The sequence below is a fragment of the Salvelinus sp. IW2-2015 genome, unplaced genomic scaffold (assembly GCF_002910315.2).
Source record: "Salvelinus sp. IW2-2015 unplaced genomic scaffold, ASM291031v2 Un_scaffold16521, whole genome shotgun sequence".
In the NCBI taxonomy this organism is placed as follows: domain Eukaryota; kingdom Metazoa; phylum Chordata; class Actinopteri; order Salmoniformes; family Salmonidae; genus Salvelinus; species Salvelinus sp. IW2-2015.
The window spans coordinates 41,841-58,457 of NW_019957625.1; the positions used below are offsets into that span (position 1 = coordinate 41,841).

At 43.8% G+C, this 16,617-nt stretch overlaps 1 protein-coding gene across 16 annotated transcripts in view; it reads left to right on the forward strand.

The window, feature by feature from the left end:
* Positions 1-16,617, forward strand: part of LOC112080822 (kinesin-like protein KIF16B) — a 35,664-nt gene that overhangs the window by 7,203 nt on the left and 11,844 nt on the right. For 13 of the 16 annotated variants that reach the window (XM_024146740.2, XM_024146741.2, XM_024146750.2 and 10 more), the window contains 15 exons: positions 702-844; positions 1,173-1,341; positions 1,719-1,850; positions 3,247-3,422; positions 3,833-3,898; positions 4,090-4,149; positions 4,328-4,447; positions 4,602-4,653; positions 4,793-4,930; positions 6,041-6,123; positions 8,136-8,221; positions 9,302-9,334; positions 9,670-9,723; positions 11,393-12,757; positions 13,344-13,517. In XM_024146740.2, coding sequence (XP_024002508.1) covers positions 702-844; positions 1,173-1,341; positions 1,719-1,850; positions 3,247-3,422; positions 3,833-3,898; positions 4,090-4,149; positions 4,328-4,447; positions 4,602-4,653; positions 4,793-4,930; positions 6,041-6,123; positions 8,136-8,221; positions 9,302-9,334; positions 9,670-9,723; positions 11,393-12,757; positions 13,344-13,517 — 2,851 coding nt within the window. The remainder of the gene's footprint in view (positions 1-701; positions 845-1,172; positions 1,342-1,718; positions 1,851-3,246; positions 3,423-3,832; positions 3,899-4,089; positions 4,150-4,327; positions 4,448-4,601; positions 4,654-4,792; positions 4,931-6,040; positions 6,124-8,135; positions 8,222-9,301; positions 9,335-9,669; positions 9,724-11,392; positions 12,758-13,343; positions 13,518-16,617) is intronic. The other 3 variants (XM_024146754.2, XM_024146744.1, XM_024146743.2) reach the window with 2 other exon arrangements.

The following is a 16,617-nucleotide window of genomic DNA, read 5'->3' on the forward strand; positions in this document are numbered from 1 at the left end:
TGAATTAAAGCTTACGAGCCTGCTGCTAATTCAGGCAAATTAGTTCGCAACGAGCCAGACAGCCCAATCTGATGCATATACCCTGACACTGCGTGCAATGAACGCAAGAGAAGTGACACAATTTCCCTAGTTAATGTTGCCTGCTAACATACATTTTTAAAAACTAAATATGCAGGTTTAAAAAAATCTATTTCTGTGTATTGATTTTAAGGCATTGATGTTTATGGTTAGGTACATTCGTGCAACGATTGTGCTTTTTTTCGCGAATGCGTTTTTGTTAAATCATTACCCGTTTGGCAAAGTAGGCTGTCATTCGATGATAAATTAACAGGCAACGCATTGAGTGTATGCAATGCAGGACAAGCTAGTTAACTACACATGGTTGATGATATTACTAGGTTAACTAGTGATTATGTGAAGATTGATTGATTGTTTTTTATAAGATAAGTTTAATGCTAGCTAGCAACTTACCTTGGCTCCATGCTGTACTTGAGTAACAGGTGGTCAGCCTGCCACTCAATTTCCTCGTGGAATGCAATGTAATCGGCCATAATCGGTGTCCAAAAATGGAGTTTACCGATTGTTATGAAATCGGCCCTAATTAATCGGCCATGCCGATTAATCGGTTGACCTCTAATTAAAACAGTGGATGTCTGTCTCTCCATATTTTGAACTAATGTGTTAATCCAATCTGAACCCAGACCTGTCCAAGCACTTGGTGCAGAAYTATCACGACGTGGAGGAACTGATGGAGGCGGGCAACATCAACCGCACCACGGCCGCCACGGACATGAACGACACCAGCAGCCGCTCGCACGCCATCTTCACCATCAACTTCACCCAGGTGGGCCTCTAGGCGAGCTAATGCTACAGCTAATGCTGGGCTAGCTACCGCTACTCCAGGAATGCTCAACTCCAGTGCACAAGGGCCGCAGTGTAGTTGTCCTTGTTTGTTAGTTAGGGACTGATTCAGTTACCAGGTGAGTGGACTCCTAGCCAATCAATGCCATTAAAGGGGTTGCCACTAATAGCATCTGTGAGGCACTTAACCATTCTAGGAAAAATAGATGCATACACTGTAGAATGCACCCACAGTTTAAGTGCAGCGTTTCGACTCAAAGGTCTTCATCAGACTTCAGGGTTTTTTAACGCATTTTCTCCTTCCTCCCCAGGCTAAGTTTGACACGGAGATGCCCTGCGAGACGATCAGTAAAATCCACCTGGTGGACTTGGCGGGCAGCGAGAGAGCGGACGCCACCGGTTCCACGGCAGTCCGGCTCAAGGAGGGCGGCAACATCAACAAGTCACTGGTCACCCTGGGCAACGTCATCTCCGCTCTAGGTGGGTAACTGTTATATCTCTGTTATACCAACTGTAATATCAATGAGACAGCAGATATGAGGACATATTCATTCAAGTCTCATAATATTTTTTTGTATGGAATAAAAACCCTTACCTGGCAATGTCTTTTAGCTTGACTATGCAGGCCACAATGTTTTTCTCCTTACAATATTTGAACCACAGTAGTGTTCCAATGTCTTACTGAGTATGCAGAGTTGTGAGTTTTCTTCTCTCTGTTGAGTTACCAATTGATCAGACCTGGATTCAAATACAACTTGAAATCTATCAAATACTTTGAGTGTTTGCTCTAGCCTGCCTGAAGTGCCAATTATTTTTCTTATTGATTGATCTGAAACCTTTTCCCTGTCTTGGTCCAGCGGACCTGAGCCAGGACGGAGTGAACACCAACCTGAAGAAGAAGCAGGTGTTTGTGCCTTACAGAGACTCTGTGCTAACGTGGCTCCTCAAAGACAGCCTGGGAGGCAACTCCAAGACCATCATGATCGCTAGTGAGTCCTTAATAATGCAAAATGTCTTGCATTTAATCAAATGTTTCCAATACTCCCCTTGAAAAGCCCCAGATACACCGGACTCTGAACCTTGGTGTTTACCTGTCCACTTCAGCATATAAGGGGAACCCTGGATTGTCATGAATATATCTATAGATCAGATCCTGAGCCAGCTATGCTTCTTACTGGGATAAAACAGCGCTGCGGCGCTGACTTTTCTGGACCCTTCTTCCCGACAGCTAAAGGTCCCGAAGGTTCTGCGCATGTGGGCGGGATCCTCTACTTTAAGCACAGTCTCTGCTTTACTCATAGAGAACAGGCTATTTATTAAATAAATGGTGCTTGTTTAATTAAGTTGGGTCAAAGCTTAATCAATGTCTGCAAGATATCATCTAATAGGATAGTATAACGTTACTTTAAGACCAAAAAAAAACTTTATGAGATTTTCGCATGATTGTGCAAAATATCAAATTTCTCTCTCATGTGGACAAAACTCAACAGCATGTTCCGCTAGACAAAAATATGTGCTTTGATTTAAACTAAACACAGGTAGACTATCTTATAGTTTAACACCATCTGCTCAAAAATGTGCACATTTGCTATTTAACTGCAAGACCGGAGTAAGCACATTTGATATTTAATGCCACAGTTTTTGTGACAGAACTGTCCATAGTTGAAAATGCGATGGAAACATATTGAACTTTTAGATTTTTATTCGGTGCATGAAAACTTCAACGAAAAAGTGAATTTTATCCGCAACAAGTTTGTTTGGTGGAAACACGCCCCTGGTGTAAAAATGTGCATATTTTGTTATAGGATTTTAGAATATTCTCATTCAAATCTGTTGCCAATTGGATGGAAACCTAGCTACAGTCAACATGTTTTTACATGGCATTGTACATTTTAGCTGTATAGATTATGTATTTTGGATGTTTTCAGTGTATTTTCAACACGCTAAAATGACACAAAGTTAACTGATWTAACTCTGGCAGTCCTATCATGCGCAGAATGTGATTAGGCTCTTCAGCTCAGGGGAAAAGGGATCCAGGGGGGGCGGGATGGGGAGGCTACCTAGAGATCTGCAGTCTTTGCCATAAAACAATAGGGACCCCAATTGTTTTACAATTTTACCMCAGCAGGAAGCATGAATGTGCTTTGCAGACATTTCTGGGTTCCTAGTCCAGTGTACTTGGTGCTAGAATTTGAGAACATGGCTTTCTAAACACTTGTTAAGGCTGACCTTTATGTATAAGACTCTTAAGTGTGGCGAGTGGCCATAAGCTAAATATCTGTGGTATGTTTGCAGTCAAAGATACAGCATTAGAACACGGCAAATGTAAAAGTGTTTTGTAGTACGACAAAGGTTTCAAAGGTGTTTTGCTCTCGTTTGCTGCAGCCGTTTCACCTGCTGACGTCAACTACGGCGAGACGCTGAGCACTCTGCGCTACGCCAACCGCGCCAAGAACATCATCAACAAGCCCACGATCAACGAGGACTGCAACGTCAAGCTCATCCGAGAGCTCAGGGCTGAAATCGCCCGGCTGAAGACCCTTCTGGTCCAGGGAAACCAGGTGGAGGATTTGTCACACTGATCTGAATTGTTTTGTGTGTGTGTGTTGATGGTTTAGGGCATTGGAACTCAACTATCCTGTCCACTACAACGTTTTCTCTGTCCCTTCAAGTCTATTTATTTCATAAACAAAACCGCTCTACAATACACTGTTACAAGTTACGTAAAAACTGTTATTGTATGCAAATGGGTATAGCAAACATTTATTTTGTTAATTTATGGGCATATTTKTATAATGCATGACTAGTACATTATGTTTTATTGAAATTGAACATGTCCACCTTTCCAGCTACTGGCCTATGACCTTGTTGTGTTTTAAATGTCCCATCTAACTAGATCGCACTGATTTAGGGAGTATTGAGGTGTGATTCAATAATGTTTTGATTGTTGGTTGGTTTTCATCCTTCTCAGATTGCACTACTGGATTCACCCACTGCTCTGAGCATGGAGGAGAAACTACACCAGAATGAAGCCAGAGTAAGGCCATGTGGATTGTTCCTTTTAGAGTAAAAATAAACACGATTACCCAAAATAAGCTATCGACACTTTGCAAGTGCAGTGTTCTATTCTTCAAATCCATAAACGAACAGGTCAAGCATTTTCAGCAAGTTAGTGATGTGATCTCATCTTTGATATTCCAACATTTTTTTCTGCTATTTCTGTCATAGGTGTTGGAGTTAACCAAGGAGTGGACTAACAAGTGGAATGAAACTCAGAACATTCTCAAGGTGAGTGGGTATATATTTGTATAAAATGTCTAATTCAATTTAGCTCACAGAAGCACTCTGGTTATATGCCTTTTTAGATTATAGTCAGCTGTGAAATTGAATTGACTTATAAGTCAGAAACCTCAATCAATTCATAATGATTGACAATATCTGTCTTCCATTGATCTCGTCTTTACAGGAAGAAACCCTTGCCCTGAGGAAAGAGGGAATCGGTGTCGTCCTTGATTCGGAGTTGCCTCATCTAATTGGTATTGACGACGACCTCCTAAGTACTGGCATCATCCTCTACCATCTAAAGGTCAGTCACAGTTGATTTGATCATTTTTTTGTTATTTTTACAAATAGTTTTTTTTCTTTCTCAGATTGCTTCACAAGTTAWTTTGTCCTCCTATTAAACTTAAATAGAAGCTACATGGACTTGACATACTGTATCGCTTTCATTTTTGTTTCAGGAGGGCAGGACATATGTTGGTCGAGACGACRCGTCGACTGTTCAGGACATTGGTGAGTGGCCTCTGTTACATACTCTATCCGCTGTCATACTTTGCTACAAATCAGGACAAAGAAACAATTCATAATGAAACGTGCACGCGCGCTCACACACAACACTGTCTTTCCCTCTCATTCGCTTTCTTCTCTGTAGTTCTCCATGGGCTGGACCTGGAGAGTGAACACTGCATGTTTGCGAACCAGACCGGCACCGTCACCCTGGTTCCACTCAATGGGGCCCAGTGCTCCGTGAATGGAGTGCAAGTGACCGAAGCCTCCACACTAAACCAAGGTATACGCTTTTGGTTGCACATTATTTTGATTGTCTGGATTTTCATAGGCTACTATCAACAAACTGTTGCTAAGCAACTGCTTGCTAAGGTTACGGTTAGGGTAAGTGTTAAGGTTAGGGTAAGTGTTAGGGCTGTCTCTTATACACATCTAGATGTGTATAAGAGACAGGTGTTAGGGTTAGTAAATACACTGAACAGAAATATGAACGCAACATTTAAAGTGTTGGTTTCATGAGCTAAAATAAGATTCCAGAAATGTTCCATATGCAAAGAAAAGTTTATTTATCTGAAATGTTTTCTACAAATTTGTTTACATCCCTGTTAGTGAGCATTTCTCATTTTCCAAGATAATCCATCCACCTGACAGGTGTGGCATATCAACAAGCTTATTAAATAGCATGATCATTACAAAGGTGCACCTTGTGCTGAGGACAATAAAAGGCCACTCAAAAATGTGCAGTTTTGTCACACAACACAATGCCACCAATGTCTCAAGTTTTGAGGGAGTGTGTAATTGGCATGCTGACTGCAGGAATGTCCACCAGAGACTTGAATGTTAATTTCTCTACCATATGCTGCCTCCAATGTTATTTTAGAGGATTTGGCAGTACGTCTAACCGGCCTCACAACTGTGTATTGTTTCGTGTGGTCGAGCGGTTTGCTGATGTTAACTTTGTGAATAGTGCCCCATGGTGGGGATATGGTATGGACAACAAACACAATTGCATTTTATTGATGGCAATTTGAATGTACAGCGATACCGTGACGAGATCCTGAGGCCCATTGTCGTGCCATTCATCCGCCGCCATCACATGTTTCAGCATAATGCACGGCCCCATGTCGCAAGGATCTGTACACAATTCCTGGAAGCTGAAAATGACGCAGTTCTTCCATGGCCCGCATACTCACCAGACATGTCACAGATTGAGCATATTTGGGATGCTCTGGATCGACGTGTACGACAGTGTGTTCCCGGCAGCCAACACAATGATTGTTCTGTGAATGCCCAATCCCACATTTACTAATCTTTAGTCATTTTAGAAGTAGTATATATATTTTTTTCCTTATTACCTTTATTCAATGTTTTATTGTTCTATTGTGTTTGATAGGTGCTGTTATCCTACTGGGGAGAACCAACATGTTCCGTTTCAACCACCCTAAAGAGGCAGCTAAACTAAGGGAAAAGAGGAAGGTAAACACCAAAGGCTCTTTCTCTCAAAGGCCTTTTAAAGAAGCTTATTAGTTGTGGTATTTATCAGTTGTTGTTATTATTATTATTAGTATATGTGGATGATCTATGCTCCCCAAGGGTTTAAATCAAGTAAGTCATGACTAGAGGTCGACCGATTAATCGGAATGGCCGATTAATTATGGCCGATTACAAGTTTTCATAACAATCGGTAATCGGCATTTTTGGACACCGATCATGGCCGATTACATTGCACTCCACGAGGCGACTGCGTGACAGGCTGACCACCTGTTATGCGAGTGCAGCAAGGAGCCAAGGTGAGATGCTAGCTAGCATTAAACGTATCTTATAAAAAACAATCAATCTTAACATAATCACTAGTTTACTACACATGGTTGATGATATTACTAGTTTATCTAGCTTGTCCTGCGTTGCATATAATCGATGCGGTGCCTGTTAATTTATCATTGAATCATAGCCTACTTCGCCAAATGGGTGATTTAACAAGCGCATTGGCAAAAAAATCACTGACTTTGCACGCCTTTCTTTAAATCAATACACAAGTATATATTTTTAAACCTGCATATTTACTTAATATTGCCTGCTAACATGAATTTCCTTTAACGAGGGRAATTGTGTCACTTCTCCTGCGTTCTGTGCAACAGAGTCAGGGTATATGCAGCAGTTTGGGCTACCTGGCTCTTTTGCGAACTGTGTGAAGACTATTTCTTCCTAACAAAGACAGCAAACTTCGCCAAACGGGGGATGATTTAACAAAAGTGCATTTGCGAAAAAAAGCACAATCGTTGCACGAATGTACCTAACCATAAACATCAATGCCTTTCTTAAAATCAATACACAAGTATATATTTTTAAACCTGCATATTTAGTTAAAAGAAATTCATGTTAGCAGGCAATATTAAACTAGGGAAATTGTGTCACTTCTCTTGCGTTCATTGAACGCAGAGTCAGGGTTTATGCAACAGTTTGGGCCCCTGGCTCGTTGCGAACTAATTTTACGTAATTATGACATAACATTGAAGGTTGTGCAATATTTAGACTTATGGATGGTTCCGTATTTCACTGAAAGAATAAACGTTTTGTTTTTTAAATGATTGTTTCCGGATTTGACCATATTAATGACCTAAGGCTCGTCTTTCTGTGTGTTATAATTAAGTCTATGATTTGATAGAGCAGTCTGACTGAGCGGTGGTAGGCAGCAGCAGGCTCGTAAGCATTCATTCAAACAGCACTTTACTGCGTTTGCCAGCAGCTTGAAGTTTATGACTTCAAGCCTATCAACTCCCGAGATTAGGCTGGCAATACTAAAGTACCTATTAGAACATCCAATAGTCTAAGGTATATGAAATACAAATGGTATAGAGAGAAATAGTCCTATAATAACTAAAACCTAAAACTTCTTACCTGGGAATATTGAAGACTCATGTTAAAAGGAACCACATGTTCTCATGTTCTGCGCAAGGAACTTAAACGTTCGCTTTTTTACATGGCACATATTGCACTTTTACTTTCTTCTCCAACACTTTGTTTTTGCATTATTTAAACCATATTGAACATGTTTCATTATTTATTTGAGACTAAATTGATTTTAGTGATGTATTATATTAAGTTAAAATAAAAGTGATCATTGTTCATTCAGTATTGTTGTAATTGTTATTATTACAAATATATATATAAATAAATAGGCCGATTTTTAATCGGTATCAGCTTTTTTTGGTCCTCCAATAATCGGTATCGGCGTTGAAAAATCATAATCGGTCGACCTCTAGTCATGACTCGTATAGCTTATTACTCATGTAACCAAGCATTTCGCTGCACATGCGATAACATCTGCAAATCTGTGTACGCGGCCAATAAACTTTGATTTGAAATAACCATCTAGTGTAAATGCACGTTTACTGTAAGCCTTTTAGGATGCCAGCGACTTGACCAATGAGTCATCATGAGGTCAATGGTCATGTTGAACTTTGTTGTGTGTTGGACCTTTTTCCCAGAGTGGACTGCTCTCCTCTAGTCTGTCTATGACCGATCTCAACAAATCATGTGAGAACCTCTCCACAGTAATGCTCTACAACCCAGGGTGAGTGTACGTGGGTGTATGTATCACCTAATCCCAACTCGGCCTCTAGCCCCTACTGTCTATGCACTTGTGGAGATCTGAGAGGATTGGATAGCTGTAGGCAATATGGCGAGAACTCAAGAGGGCAAGGTGAAGCTATTCCCATATTGCTTATACTAATTTATTCCTCTCAGATCGCCAGAAGTGCATGGGGAGTATGCAGAAGGGGCTGGTTTGGGAATAGTCAAATGTATGCTCCGGCGCATGAATGATTCACCCCAACTCCCTCTGCGCAGTTCCCTCTGCCTTCTCAGGAGTTCGTARGCGCTCCTTTTCCTACATTCGCTTATGTCCGTTGCTGCTCACCTGCGTAACCACTGACTGAAGCAGTGGATTGATTGTTAAAAAAAAAAATGTGACACTTTCTTTGCTGAAATACAATGTTACAGTGCCCAGTCAAAGACATCAGTGTTGTGGTAGTTTTTATGACGATCTAGGCAGTTGGCACAGGTGTAGCTCAACATGGAAATGGGGAAAATATTTACTTTGGATTGGAGGAGGTCTGTAACATTGCTGTGACTCAAGCCTAAATCATGTGAGCTGGTAACGCTGCTCGTCACAAATGCCACATCACACAAACTGTATGGCCTTCATTGATTCTCTTACTAACTCTCCAAAAATCTGTTGTGCCAGAGATTCATTTTGCTTGTACAGAACTGCCAGAGAATGCATTGGTTTTGTTGTTTTACAGCACCCCTTGTGGAGGAAGCACGTAGTCTTCTTTTCAGTTTTGTACAATACAACAAGTAATGCCATAGCTCTTACTCCTAATTTAGACCTAAACTGGATTTTTTTTTTAAACCTAGAACAACCAACTAGGTACCYGCTAGGTAGGTATGCACACATACACAAAAAACAACTATGAAATTAGTAGGTCCAGAGCAACCATTGATATTCTGAGGAATACACAGCCAGTATTTAGTGAACGTTGGTAACGGTTATGGCTGTGTTATTTTAACTCCTTTGTGTAATTATTGCTCTTCATTGAGTCTAATTTTAAAAGTACAGTAACTAATGTATCTCTGAACCCTCCCTTGGCAGTCTCTTCACTGAAAAGGGGCCCATCTATCTCAGGTAGACCCGACCCAGAGTGTTCAATGTTCACTGCTTTGTTGTAGCAATGCTCGTGAGACGTGACACATCTTTTTCACTTTGTCCTGACGCCACTGCTGTTTTTTTTAACATAAGCCGTCATCGTCTCGTCTTGTTTTTTGTTATGATTTTGCACGTCGCCCCGCTTGCTTCAATCACTGTTTTGTATGAAGCTCTTCATTCATGCCAATTGCAGCCTTCATTTCTGTGATCATGCCGTCTCGTTGAGTAATACTCTAGTGTGTGTGTCTGTGTTTGAGTCCAGTCTCCTATCATTGTTTTTAAGGCAGCTAAATGCTATTGGTGTACTTGCCTAGGTTGGAAATTGAGAGGCAGCAACGGGAAGAGCTGGAGAAGCTGGAACACAAAAGGTGCGAGGAGAGACGCGCCCGCGCGCACACACACGCATGCTCACATTTTGACTGTACAAAAAGTCCAATGTTGACTCACTAGTCACCTGCAATGCACCACATTGTAGGAACGGTGTGCTTTTTAAAAGCAAATATGCTGACATCACATGATTATTGGAGACTCTTATTGTTAGTCGTACAATACTAGTCATACAAAGAATGCCATGTTTGCTATGTACAGTACCAGTCAAAAGTATGGACGCCTACTCATTCAAGGGTTTTTCTTTATTTTTACTATTGTCTACATTGTAGAATAATAGTGAAGACATCAAAACTAAGTAACACATGGAATCATGTAGTGATCAAACATATATTTTAGATTCTTATAAGTAGCCACCCTTTGCCTTGACGACAACTTTGCACACTCTTGGCATTCTCTCAACCAGCTTCACCTGGAATGCTTTTATAACAGTCTTGAAGGAGTTCCAACATATGCTGAGCACTTGTTGGCTGCTTTTCCTTCACTCTCAATTGGGTTGAGGTCAGGTGATTGTGGAGACCAGGTCATCTGATGCAGCACTCCATCACTCTCCTTTGTCAAATAGCTCTTACACAGCCTGTAGGTGTGTTGGGTTATTGTCCTGTTGAAAAACCAATGATAGTTCCACTAAGCGCAAACCAGATGGCATGGTGTATCACTGCAGAATGCTGTGGTAGCCATGCTGGTTAAGTGTGCCTTGAATTCTAAATAAATCACTGACAATGTCACCAGCAAAGCACCCACACACCATCACACCTTCTCCATGCTTCACGGTGGCAACCACACATGCAAAGATCATGCCTACCTACTCTGTGTCTCACAAAGACACGGTGGTTGGAACCAAAAATCTAAGGACAGATTTCCACCGTTCTAATGTCCATTGATCATGTTTATTGGCCCAAGCAAGTCTCTTCTTATTATTGGTGTCCTTCATTGTTGAAATGCTCCACTACTAAAGGCCTGATTCACGCAGTCTCCTCTGAACAGTTGATGTTGATATCTGTTTCTTGAACTCTGTGAAGCATTTATTTGGGCTGCAATTTCTRAGGCTAGTAACTCTAATGAATTTATCCTCTGCAGCAGAGGTAACTCTGGGTCTTCCTTTCCTGTGGCGGTCCTCATGAGTGCCTGATTCATCATAGCGCTTGATCATTTTTGCGACTGCACTTGAAGAAACTTTYAAAGTTCTTGACATTTTCCGGATTGACTGACCTTCATGTCTTAAAGTAATGATGGACTGTCATTTCTCTTTGCTTATTTGARCTGTTCTTGCCATAATATGGACTTATTCTTTTACCAAATAGGCCTATATCTTCTGTATACCCCCCCTACCTTGTCACAACACAACTGATTGGCTCAAATGCATTAAGAAGGAAAGAAATTCAAAAAATGTATTTTTAACAACACATACCTGTTAATTGAAATGCATTCCAGGTGACTGCCTCATGATGCTGGTTGAGATTATGCCCAGAGTGCAAAGCTGTCATCAAGGCAAAGGGTGGCTACATTTGAAGAATCTCCAATATAAAATATATTTTGATTTATATAAACACTTTTTGGTTACTACATGATTCCATGTGTGTGTTATGTCATAGTTTTAATGTCTTCACTATTATTCTAATGTATTATCTGTATTTGGTTGGGGTGCAGGAGGCTGATTAAGGAGATGGAAGACAGGCAGAAGTGTGAGAAGGCGGAGCTGGAGCGCCTGCAACAGGCGGTGGAGTCCCARCGCAAGGAGTCTGATCAGGTGCAGCAGCGCATCCGCCRCCAGGAGGAGACCCTCCGCTGCCGCAGCCAGGACATCGAGAGCCGCCTGCGYGACCTCTTGACTGAGAAGCAGCGCTTTGAGGAGGAGCGCCACCGTGAGACCAAGGAGCTGGAGCTACAGAGGCGCCAGCGGCTGAAGCAGCAGGAGGAGCACGAGGATGAGAAGCCACAGGAYGAGGAGGCGCGCCGCCATAGCGAGGCGGCAGAGCGTGCYGAGCAGACAGAGATCTTCCGTGAGCTGGAACGGCTGAAGCGGGAGAACGAGCAGCATGCGGTGCGGCTGGAGGCGGAGAGGCGGAGGCTGGAGGAGGGCGAGCTGGAGCAGCTAGGCCTGGTTGGGCGCCTGGAAGAGCAGCTGAGGGAGCGCCACGAGGCGGCGGCTGCCCTGCTGACCCGCGAGGACACCCGGCGCCTGGACGAGGAGCGCCGTGCCTTGGCCGAGATCCGCGAGGCCCTGCTCTGCGCCAAGGAGGCCAGCGGGCGCTCCGACTGTGACGGACTGGGTGTGGAGGCCGGGCACGCTGCCCAGGTCCGTTACACGGACTTCAAGGCAGCACAGGTGGAGGAGCTGGGTCAGTTGGAGGAGGGGCTCCTGCAGCAGAGGAAGTGCCTGGAGAAGGAGGTGGCTTCAGAGCGCGCTGCCCTGGCCCTCCTGGTCCACGCCCACAAGGAGCGGCAGCGAAAGCTGCGCGAGACCCAGGAGAAGGGAGCGCAGGACGCCTCTGAACTCTCCCAGGAGGAGCAGCGGATGCACCAGGCCGAGCAGTGCCTCCTCTTCAAGGAGCGTCGGCTAGCCAGCCTAACCGACAGCCTCCTGCCGGCRGTGGCCGAGGAGAGGCAGAGGGCGGAGGAGCTGCTGAAACTCGGAACCTCCACTGGTGCTGACAGCATATCCAACATAGCCCTGGGACTAGACAACACCCTGTACCAGGTGGAGAAGGAACTTGAGGAGAAGGAGGAGCGCCTTACCTCACACTGCGCCAGCGCCGAGCAGCTTCAGCAGCTGCAGGAGACGTACGAGTTCACGGCCAACGTGGCGCGCCAGGAGGAGAAAGTGCGGCGCAAGGAGAAGGAGATCCTGGAGTCGCGGGAGAAGCAACAGCGTGAGGCCCTGGAGCAGGCGGTGGCGCGCCTGGAGAGAAGGCACTTAGCRCTGAGGCGCAGTGTCTCGCTGGCCCCCGAGAGTGAGGAATCCAGGCCCAAGGCCTCCATTCTGGAGCTCGCGCGGGAACTCGACCAGAAGAGGTGAGCACGCTTGTTATTTACTGTCACTACAGATAAATCTGTAGAATCAATGAATAGTAAAACATTTGTCCTTTTAGTGGAAGGTGTGTAGTAGACACATTGCTGTCTGGTAAGGTCATGTTTTAAGTATCCCTATATTTCTGTTATTACGGTGCTATCACTCTGTTATTAGTGCGCCTGCTCAGGAGTCTCATTGATGAACCTGGCCTGAGTGTAATGGCAGCCATGTATTGTGGTAATACGGTTGAGTAAACGTTGTTCAACTGGAACCTTGTCGTATTTGAGTTAACACTGTCCACATAATTATGGAAAATGTAGATAAGCTTATGTCAAGGTTTCAAGAGATGATACGAGATGGTAAATGACTGTCATTGATGAGCGATGATGGTATTATCACATTGACCAATCTCTCCTGTTTTAAAATGGTGTTCCTCAATTGGTAATATGATTATGGACATGATAAATGAGTAACCCCGCCTTTTTATCATGATATTGTGCTAATAGTTTTGTGGAATGAGCGTATTTATCATGACTCTTTGGGTTGATAGACACATGACAACTTTCCATTTTCTCTCCATGTCCTCAGGGTGGAGCGGGAGATCCATAAGCTGAGGCAGAGGATCAGTAAAACTGAGGGAAGTGGAAGGAGTCACACTGGGAGCGGCGATGAAAAGACCAGTCTCAGCACCCCCCCTGTCAGCCCAATCCAGAGCCTACCCCCAGTGCTTCCTATCGCAGATGACGGGTACTGTGCCTTAAAGTATTCACACCCCTTGACTTTTTCCACATTTTGTTGTTACAGCCTGAATTTAAAATATATTTTTTTTGTCCCTGGCCTACACAAAATACCACATGGAAATATGTTTTTTTTTTTTAAATTTAACAAAAAAACAAAACAATAAAAAGCTTAAATGTATTTAGTCAAGAAGTATTCAACCCCTTTGTTATGGCAAGTCTAAATTTTAATTTTTCTATTTATTTATTTATTTATTTATTTGACTAGACAAGTCAGTTAAGAACAAAATCTTATTTTCAATGACTGCCTAGGAACTGTGGGTTAACTGCCTTGTTCAGGGGCAGAACGACAGATATTTACCTTGTCAGCTCGGGGATTTGATCTTGCAACCTTTCGGCTACTAGTCCAACGCTCTAACCACTAGGCTACCTGCCAAGATGGCGTAGCAGTGCAGTCGTGTTTTGTTCGTCCTCTCGTGTACTTYTGTATTTTTCGTCTTTTGTATATATTTCAATTTTATTTTCAATCTCTTTTCCATTTTATTTCAATTATACCTTCAGGTAACCTGCCTCACCCAATGTGATACGGAACCGCTATTATTTAAAAATGTTAGACTTATAGCAAGAACCACCTAGCCATCAGAAGCTAACCAGCTAATTAGCTACAAGCTATTTAGTCATTGTTAGCCACTGCTAGCGGCCTTTACCTTCTACACAGATACCAGCCCTTTTTTTTTTGCCTGGATAATACTCGCCAGCCTACCAGTATCGGACTGTCTCTCCACTACAATGCCGGATTCCTGGATTCCTGATCTTCACAGCTAGCTAGCACCACCGAGTTACCCAGTACCGAAAGCTATCCCTGAGGCAATGGAGCCCCTAGTTCCACTCATCATACCTCTGATACCTCCTTTGTCCCACCTCCCACACATGCGGTAACCTCACGCATTATAGCCAGCATGTCCAGAGATACAACCTCTCTTATCATCACTCAGTGCCTGGGCTTACCTCTGCTGTACCTGCACCCCACCATACCCCTGTCTGCACATTATGCCCTGAATCTATTCTACCACGCCCAGAAATCTGCTCCTTTTATTCTTTGTCCCCAACGCTCTAGGCGACCAGTTTTGATAGCCTTTAGCCGTACCCTCATCCTACTCCTCCTCTGTTCCTCGGATGATGTGGAGGTTAACCCAGGCCCTGCGTGTCCCCAGGCACCCTCATTTGTTGACTTCTGTGATCGAAAAAGCCTTGGTTTCATGCATGTTAACATCAGAAGCCTCCTCCCTAAGTTTGTTTTACTCACTGCTTTAGCACACTCCGCCAACCCTGATGTCCATGCCGTGTCTGAATTCTGGCTTAGGAAGGCCACCAAAAATTCAGAGATTTCCATACCCAACTACAACATTTTCTGTCAAGATATAACTGCCAAAGGGGGAGGAGTTGCAATCTACTGCAGAGATGGCCTGCAAAGTTCTGTCATACTTTCTAGGTCTATACCCAAACAGTTCGAACTTCTAATTTAAAAAATGAATCTCTCCAGAAATAAGTTTCTCATGTTGCCGCCTGCTACGATGCCCCCCTCCGCTCCCAGCTGTGCCCTGGACACCATTTTTGTGAATTGATCGCCCCCCATCTAGCTTGAGTTCGTTCTGTTAGGTGACCTAAACTGGGATATGCTTAACACACACCGGCAGTCCTACAATCTGAGCTAGATGCCTCAATCTCACACAAATCATCAAGGAACCACCAAGGAGGTACAACCCTAAATCTGTAAACATGGGGACCCTCATAGACATTATCCTGACCAACTTGACCTCCAAATAACCCTCCGCTGTTTTCAATCAGGATCTTAGCGATCATTGCCTGTACCGCTATGGGTCCACGGTCAAACGACCACCCATCATCACTGTCAAAAGGCTCCCTAAACACTTCTGCGAGCAGGCCTTTCTAATCGACCTGGCCCGGGTATCCTGGAAGGATATTGACCTCATCCCGTCAGTCGAGGATGCCTGGTTATTCTTTAAATTAATTTCCTCACCATCTTAGATAAGCATGCCCGTTCAAAAAATGCAGAACTAAGAACAGATATAGCCTTTGGTTCACTCCAGACCTGCTCGCCTTGACCAGCACAAAAACATCCTGTGGCGCACTGCAATAGATCGAATAGTCCCCGCGATATGCAACTTTTCAGGGAGTCAGGAACCAATACACGCAGTCAGTCAGGAACGCAAAGGCTAGCTTTTTCAAGCAGAAATTTGCATCCTGTAGCTCTAACTCCAAAAAGTTTCTGGGACACTGTAAAGTCCATGGAGAACAAGAGCACCGCCTCCCAGCTCCCACTGCACTGAGGCTAGGTAACACGGTCACCACCGAATAAATCCATGATAATGGATCCCGCAGCTACTCGCCCAAGCCTCCCCAGCTTCTCCTTCACCCAAATCCAGATAGCAGAATGTTCTGAAGAGCTGCAAAACCTGGATCGCGTACAAATCAGCTGGGCTAGACAATCTGGACCCTCTCTTTCTAAAAAACTATCCGCCGCCATTGTTGCAACCCCTATTATCCAGCCTGTTCAACTCTCTCTTCGTATCGTCCAAGATCCTAAAGATTGGAAAGCTGCCGCGGTCATCCCCCTCTTCAAAGGCGGTGACACTTTAGACCCAAACTGTTCACGACCTATATCCATCCTGCCTATCTAAAGTCTTCGAAATGCCAAGTCAATAAACAGATCACTGACCATTTCGAATCCCACTGTACCCATCTCCGCTGTGCAATCCGCGTTTCCGAGCCGGTCATGGGTGCACCTCCAGCCACGCTCAAGTACTCGAACGATATCATAACCGCCATCGAAAAAAACACGTAATGTCTGCAGCCGTCTTCTCGACCTGGCCAAGGCTTCAACTCTGTCATCACCATATTCTTATGGCAAGACTCAACAGCCTTGGATTTCTCAAATGACTACCCTCGCCTGGTTCACCAACTACTTCTCAGATAGAGTTCAGTGTGCTCAAAATCGGAGGGCATGTTGTCCGGACCTCTGGCTGTCTCTATGGGGGTGCCAACAGGGATAAATTCTCGGGCCGACTCTTTTCTCTGTATATATCAAATGATGTGCTCTTGCT